The 8,369-nt window shown below is 43.0% G+C and overlaps 1 protein-coding gene across 3 annotated transcripts in view; it reads left to right on the forward strand.

The window, feature by feature from the left end:
* Positions 1–4,171, forward strand: part of siah1 (siah E3 ubiquitin protein ligase 1) — a 33,472-nt gene extending 29,301 nt beyond the window's left edge. For all 3 annotated transcript variants that reach the window (XM_034878164.1, XM_034878165.1, XM_034878162.1), the window contains 3 exons: positions 1,041–1,222; positions 1,849–2,145; positions 3,779–4,171. In XM_034878164.1, the coding sequence (XP_034734055.1) occupies positions 1,041–1,222; positions 1,849–2,145; positions 3,779–4,150 (851 nt within the window). In that variant the 3' untranslated portion in view covers positions 4,151–4,171. The remainder of the gene's footprint in view (positions 1–1,040; positions 1,223–1,848; positions 2,146–3,778) is intronic.
* Positions 4,172–8,369: the final 4,198 nt, after the last annotated feature.

An 8,369-nucleotide genomic window follows, 5' to 3' on the forward strand; every position in this document is an offset into this window, starting at 1 on the left:
CTTATTGATGTGACAATAATAGTCATGTTGCACATGGTAGGCTCAGCCCATAAAGATACTAACAGCCAGAGAGGATACTGACATGTTCTTTGCTCATTCCTCACACAGTATAGTAGTATAGAAAGATGGTGTGTATATATACCCCTAAAGAGTCCAGATGCTCCAAATGAAATCCAAATGCCTGCAGTTACCACTGTCCAAACTCCCAAAAGTCCAGTCCCGTTGGTTTGAAGCGCTGTTGTACAGCAGTTAGACAAATAGGAAGGTGTAGGATGACTAGTCTACAGAGTTTGAGACGAGTGGGTAACCACACTGGATGCTTCTGTAAGGCAGTAAAGCTGTTTGGTGTATGATATTTAAATTTTACATGTATACACTTACGGAATCTATGACATACAGTACGTAGTTACACTGTCACAATGCACATTTGATCACAGAGATTGGATACTTGAATCAGAAATGTGTGTGTGCATTAATGTTGATAGCTAAACATGCAGTTTATGGCCCACACACAGTGGAATGTGGCTCTGCTGCTGTTGCTCAGAGCTGTGAAGCGAAGCGAGTGCCACTCACAAGGTTACATTAGCTCAGTAGGTACCTGCATGTTGTCATGTAAGCCGAATAGTGGTAATAACTGGTAAGATCAACAAGGAGGAGGAAAGTTCTATTTCATGCAGCACAAGATTTGTTTGAGGGGCACATTGAAATGGCAATGTCTCACCTGATGATGATGATGATGATGATGATGATGATGGCGACGATGATGATGATGATGATGAAAGCTTGTTCACCTGATGACAAAACAAAAACCAAATTGACACCAGAAATGGTTTCATCTAGAATGAGCTAGTAAATATTTCTACAATGCAATATTTATTCACCAAGGTAAAAAAAAAGGTATAAAGACATTATTTATTTTTTAATTTTTTTTGCATGGAATTACAAATAAGATTTGATGTCATATCACACATGCCAGCCCCATGTTGTCAGTCTCTTTATCATGTCAGAACACTTTTATCATGGCCCTCTCCCTTTATCAGAAATGAGTCGCCAGACTGCCACCGCGCTGCCCACAGGAACCTCCAAGTGCCCCCCCTCCCAGCGAGTGCCCACCCTGTCGGGCACCACTGCCTCCAACAGCGACCTGGCCAGCCTGTTTGAGTGCCCTGTCTGTTTCGACTATGTCCTACCCCCCATCCTGCAGTGCCAGTCTGGACACCTGGTATGTACTGACCAGCATGGAAAGTAAGCCGCGCCGGTTGTTGCACGCAGTACATTTTACCGTCCTGTCGAGTCTCTCACTGTGTTGTACACATACTGCATAAAGTTGAATGTGTAAAGCAGAAGTGCCCGAATGCTTTTATATGAAGGGCCAAAATGTATCTGGGTGGACGGCCACAGGCCCAAAATTAACGTTGATGATGAAGAATACTATAATTCTTGTAAATCTTCATGAATAAAACTTATGTATGTAATTTAAAGTACTAGCACTGAGCTTTACCTTGCCTTAAATTTCAGATTTAGTACTCTACTGTTGCAGAAAATATACATGTCATACTCATTTACAGTAAGGATTTTACAGCACTTTTAAATGAAGAGGAGAATAAGCATGAGCAGGTCAAATGCCATGGCGGGCCAAAACAAAGTGATCACGGGCCAAACTCTGCCCGTGGGCCCCAAGTTTGGACACCTTGGTGTAAAGTCATCAACATTCCCTCCACGAGGAAAGAGTTTTATTATAGGGAAAACCAAACCGTGGGTGTTTGGGCCCTGGGGGACGTTTCAGAATGTCCTCTTCCGATCTCGTGGAGGATGAACACTAACTTGTTTTCATGGGTCTCTCCCCAGGTATGCTCCAACTGCCGGCCCAAGCTCACCTGCTGCCCAACCTGCCGAGGCCCCCTGGGCTCCATCAGGAACCTGGCCATGGAGAAGGTGGCCAACTCTGTCCTCTTCCCCTGCAAGTACGCGTCATCGGGCTGCGAAGTCACGCTGCCTCACACCGACAAGACGGAGCACGAAGAGCTGTGCGAGTTTCGGCCGTACTCCTGCCCCTGCCCCGGCGCCTCCTGCAAGTGGCAGGGCTCCCTGGACGCTGTCATGCCTCATCTGATGCACCAGCACAAGTCCATCACCACACTGCAGGTCAGACACCCACCCTCTCCTCGGCTTCTTTTATAAATTACGTGGGGGGGCAGCAAACGGGAGTCTGTTGGGACACTGGAAAAATCTCCACTTGTTCATGTGCATTGTTAGAAACAGGACCGGTGTCCTAGCTCCCGTACTGGGACAGGCATTCTGTTCAGGCAGTCATAGAGACTGGTTGCATGTCTCATCAGAATGCATTTTACGAATGATGTTGATGTTTTTGATCAGTTGAGCTAATGGTTTGTGGTTTCCCTTTTCAGTAGGTCCAAACTCAGGCGCCACAAAATGCTTCTGTCGTCGTTTATAGTTATCAATAACAAATTACGCTCAGTCAGTTTAGTTGACATAGGGAGGACGTTTTCTGAGGGTTTGAAGGAGCTTTTGTCCACACAGAGAAACTAACGGTGATTATGCCATCCGGCACGGAGACTAGAAATGCGTAACTACGACCTTGAACTGAGGAATTTATAAGATGCTGGCATTTTGCAGGCATTTAACGTTTAAGGAAAGTTAAAATGACTTAATGTCAGTGCATCTCGGCTCCTGTTGCTGTATTTCTGACCATTCTTTTTTAAGTGGGTGTCTTATGAACGTCACTACTAAAATCACTTTGGTACCCTTTTTAAATGACCCCTCCCCCATTACCAACCGTCATTATTCTGAGCGTAATATCCTGTTGCCCAGTATCCAAAATATTTGACTCACCAGACATCAGAGTGCATTTTCCATCAGTTTCCCACTCACCCCTAAGACAGCCCCACATTTGCCAATGTTTAATAATAAGCTGTATGTGTCAATGCTAGATAACAAATGGTTTAGTAAAAAAGTCTTTTAATCGATCCTTATTTCTTAGTAATTATACTAGAACTCCGCGACGTGAAGAAAATCAAATATCACACTACTTTTGACCAAATACATCAATATCAATATTGCGGGGGTGTCATTAGGTTGACTGTTGGTGCTTTTTTTGCAGAATATTTACACAATGAGATTTCAGTTGTCGAAGGTATAATAATGTAGTAATGACTAAGATATAATGATGATGATGATGATAGTAACAGTCTGGTAAATTTCCCATCAGTTAACTGTAATGCAGCCTTCCTTGTGTTATCGGGTCAAATTCGACCCCTTTAAAACATTTCTATATCTGAAATATGGGTTTCTTTTTAACCAAATTACCACAAACCATGGATTAGATTCCTTACAACGCTCTTTGAAAATACAACTGATCACTTTCATTCCTCTAATTTTAACTGTTAGTCTAAATAATACATTTTTGATATATTACCTCAAACATTAGGTATAATTCTATATAAATGAGGGTTATTGACCCAAAAATCCTAAAAGTAGTGTAAATGTCAAACTTTTGTCCCTTTTTTGACCAGGGAGGACAACACAAGGGTTAAAACCAGGAAAAGACAACACTTATTGATATCTAGTCTTGTATATCAATGTCGCTATAATATCAATATATTGGCCAAGCCTAGTGTTAGCTCATTCTACAAAATAACTCGTTGTTACCGTTTTCAACAGTAGAGAAATAAGCAATATTTTTAAACCATTCCCAAGTTAATTGTAGCCTTAATGAATGAAGACTGACCCTGTTTGACCTGCGTGTGTCTCTGTCCAGGGGGAGGACATCGTGTTCCTGGCCACGGACATCAACCTGCCGGGCGCCGTGGACTGGGTGATGATGCAGTCGTGTTTCGGCTTCCACTTCATGCTGGTGCTGGAGAAGCAGGAGAAGTACGACGGCCACCAGCAGTTCTTCGCCATCGTGCAGCTCATTGGCACTCGCAAGCAGGCGGAGAACTTCGCCTACCGGCTGGAGCTCAACGGGCACCGGCGCCGCCTGACCTGGGAGGCCACGCCGCGCTCCATCCACGAGGGCATCGCCACGGCCATCATGAACAGCGACTGCCTCGTCTTCGACACGTCCATCGCACAGCTGTTCGCTGAGAACGGCAACCTGGGCATCAACGTCACCATCTCCATGTGCTAGGAACTTTGAAGGAAAGAGTGTTAAAAGTTACAGATGGTCAGGGGGCATTTTTTAAGGGGGTCAAATCCGTTGTGACCGCACAGCGCCTCCCCCCTCCTCTCCGCCTCACCCCTTGAGACGTAGAACTGGACTGTCTGATTGGGCAGCCGTGGAGCCCCAGGGGATGATGGGAGGGATGGATGGATGAGTGGATGGATGATTGGATGGATGGATGGATGAGTGGAGGAATGAATAACAAATAAAAAGAACATAACTGTGTAGTGACGGCTATAGACTTCTAAACACACACACACACACACACACACACACACACACACACATAGGTATATGTGAGACTCATGCACGCACATGCCGTCTCGCCCTCCCTTGGTCATAAAAAACGGCAAACTTGTTCAGTCAAACTTTATTGTCAAACTCTTGTCTCTCCAAATGTTTTCCCACCACTCCTTTTATTTATTTTTTAGTGTCTTTCTTTCTTCCTTCTCATTCCCTCGATCGTCATCAGACATTTCAGTCGCTACAGCCTTCCGCCCGTCTCCCGGAGCCGCTGGAGGCCGGTCGCCACGGAGCAGGCCTACGCGCTGACGGCGACCCCCTGAGCAAGACTCGAGCTAACTTTCATCACGGACTTCCGGTCAGGGCTAGCCAGCTTAGCAGGCCCCCCCCCCCCTGGATTTAACGGTTTGTGACTGTGGCTGGGACAGTGGGCGTCTTCATGTATTGGCTAGCTCAGACTGGAACCCAGAGGCCGCAAAGTTCCTCATCGCAATTTTGGGTATTTATCTTCACCTGTGACTGATGTAGTGATCAGTGGACTGGATCCGTCACCCACACACATGGATGGCAGTAGCACCCATAACCATAGACACCCAGGCGGCGTCCAGTCCACAGAACGTCCTTACAGGCTCATCTGGCTTGCTTCCAGTCCCGCATCTGGTCCACATCAGTCCACCCAAGGCTAAAGATTGTGCATCGGACACTCTGAAAATAGTTTTAAAACCGACTCTGCTGTCATACATCATGTATGGATTTAGGAAGGCCCTCAGCTTCATCCGCCCTGGAATTTTTTTATTTTATTTTTTATGGAAGGGGGCACAACAGTGGAGTTCCCACAACTGTTCCTTGCATTACAGGCTGTGTGTGCATGTGTAATAGTGGGCGAGCTGAGTGTGTGTCGGAGAATTTTGGACCGAGGATTATTATTTTTTTTTCAGAACGAGGATAAAAAAACACTGCATTTCAGTTGAGTCAGTTTTTGTTTGTGGTTCTGTTTTTTTGTCAGTTTCTTTTTTTAATTATTTTAGTTGTCTTTTTTTGTATGAGAGGGGAGAAGGTGTGTGTGTGTGTGTGTGTGTGTGTGTCTGTGCGTGCATGCTTGTGCGTGTGTGTGTGTACTTTCTCCGTTCTCTCCACTCTTCTTTCATTTCTTCTGTCTGGCAGTGTCGGCCTCAACACTGATTGGCTGATCACCCAACCAGGAATGAGGGACAGTTTCTATTGTTGCTATTGTTATTATTAAATGGAGATTATCATAATTATCATTTTTGTAATGACTTTTAAAAACAAAAATTAAAAGGCAGTTGTAAAACTTGTGGCTAAACTTCAGTGTTTGTAGTTAAAAAGCAAGTTGTGTTGTTCTTCTGAAGGTTTGTGTTTTCCCTGAAGTTTTTCTCCTCATCTATTTGTCTCTCCGTCCTCTTGTTTGTGTGGACAAGTCTTTCTCTTTTTTTTCTTTTTGTCTATGAGGAGGGAGGGAGGTCAAGCCAATCATCTCTCCCTTTTCTCTTCATGTGGAGTCTCAGTAATGTCGCTGCTCTCCCTCAACTCCTTGACTTTTTCTGTTTTAATTTGTCATTAAATAAATCTATCTTTTTCATACCTGGTGCCTTTTCTTCTTTTATTGTAGGCCTCAGATCCTGATACAACACACTGACTGCCAATGTGTTAGTCTGTATACTTAAATGTGTCCTGTGAAGTTTTTGGCTTCTAATAGCGTTACAGTGTTTTTCCTGCAAAATTATTAGGTTGAATTAAAAAATCTTTAAAGAGCCTGCAAATTTCAGTGTATAGACATAGGAAAAGCTTCTTTTTTTTTAACTTACTTTAGCCTTGGTTCAAAGAAAGCTCACAGTTGGGTTGGCTACAGAACGGCACAAGATCTACTAAGAAAAAAAGCCTTGTCAGTCAGATAAATGCTAAATAATGCCGTTAGACGGTTCATTTCCCACTGTGCCTCTGCTCTGGACAGTTGGACTGCTTGCTGTACTGGTCAGTCCCCAGCTGTGTCTTTATTACCTCATCAGGGGAAAACATACAGTACACGCTCAGCAAAGCTTTAGATAAATTGACACTGGTAATTCAGTGTTTTCAGTAGTACTTCAAGGCCATTTATTTCGAACTACCTGTCTTATTTCAGCTTCTTACCCAGGTCAACGTAACACCTCAAAACAAACAACGCCATTAGAGGTTGAAGTGATAGTGATTTGAGTCTGCTGCATAAACAAGCATAGTGTAGTTTGTCATTATAAAGGGATGTACAGGGAGCTTTTTTTCCATCACAATTGGTTAAAGGTGTGAGCCTAAACTCTGTAGCTTGAGCCAGTGATGCTGTCCTCGATGCATCAACCGGTCTCCCCAAGTTTATTGTTAAGTAGGTCTGAATGTAGGCCAGCCTGTGAGGTCAGATAGGTAGAGCAGCCAGGACGTGTGGGGCACAGGAATAGTTTTGTGCATAAGAGAACAATCGTTTTGATGAAAGAAAAACAAGAAAATGTGTGCAGGGAGATGCTGATGTCTGGGCCTTTGACCAGCCTTCTGTCTGTCAACGTTTATGCAGTAATGTCTGTCCCACTGTCTGGGGGTTAGGGACTGGAGCGAAATGATTTGAGAGTGATGAGAGGTCAGAAAAGGGGGATGGTATTGTAATCCCTTTTTGGGAGATTTACTTAAAACAAAAAACCAAAAAGGAGATACAGTTCCATTAAAAAGACATGGTTATGTGATTAGTTCCTTTTCTGCCAAAAGTTAGATGAGAAGATCATACCTCGACTGAAATATGTAGCTGTAACTATCAGCCGGTTAGTTTAACTTTGCCTAAGGACTGGGACGGGTGAAACGGCTTGCATGGCTCTGTCTGAAGGTGACACTAACTACCACACCTACTAATTAATGTGATATATCTCGTTGTTTCAATGTGTACAATAACAAAAGTGTAAAAATAACAGTTAGCTATTTTACCTTGTGTTCTGTGCCGGACTATTTCTTGACAGTGACCAGTTGCCCGGCAACCAGCTGAGACCCCAGGAACTCAAGCGTTCCTTCATGTTTTTTCTTGATTATTATTATTTTTTTAACAAGCATATGCAGACACTTTTTTTGTTTTGCATCCCAAATGGTGAGTATTTACACATTAAATACATATTCGGTATATTGTATCATCTAATGTTATTACTAGAGTTTCCATCAACATGTTCCACTAATCAAGAAGCAAAAATGATCATTAAGCATTTACAGTTTGGTACGTCGCCGTTGAAAGCGTCTGAAAAGCAGAATGTGGCAATACGGTCCATGGCTTATCTGAGGGACAGAGAGAAATGGACAGAAAGGCTGCTGAATGAAGAAAATAATTGCTCTGAATGCTAACAAGTTCAAGCTAGCTAACTAGTTAGCGTTAGCTAACATCAACTAGCGGGCTCAGACTGGCATTGATTAGCTGAAAGCGAGCAATTGTATTAACTGCCTTCATAACGTTAGGAAATAATGAAATAATGAAATAATGATAATACATTGTCATGAAATCATTGTTTAATGAATAGAAAAGAAAAAAATTCAGAAATGTTCAGATTTGTATCATTACCATAGCAATGCTAACTTCCGCTGGATCCATCCGGATGACCAACTGATTTGTTTTTCGCACCGCACTTTTTCGGACCTGGTTCGGACCATTTACTGTATATATATTGATATTAATATTATTAATATTGATATTAACGGTCTATGGTTCGGACCCATTAGCATGCGGCCTGCAAATCTCCATAGGAAATGAATAGCTTTTGATTGTTTCGAATCACATTTAAACTCATGCTTTAAAGAGAGTGGGTGAGACATTACTAAACAGGGAGATTCATTTGTTTCATAAAAATTGAATAACTGCTCATTATGAACACACACGGACACAAATAACTTTCCTACTGTCCCTAATGATCCTTCTCCTTCAAAA

Source organism: Etheostoma cragini, chromosome 8 (assembly GCF_013103735.1).
Source record: "Etheostoma cragini isolate CJK2018 chromosome 8, CSU_Ecrag_1.0, whole genome shotgun sequence".
Classification (NCBI taxonomy): domain Eukaryota; kingdom Metazoa; phylum Chordata; class Actinopteri; order Perciformes; family Percidae; genus Etheostoma; species Etheostoma cragini.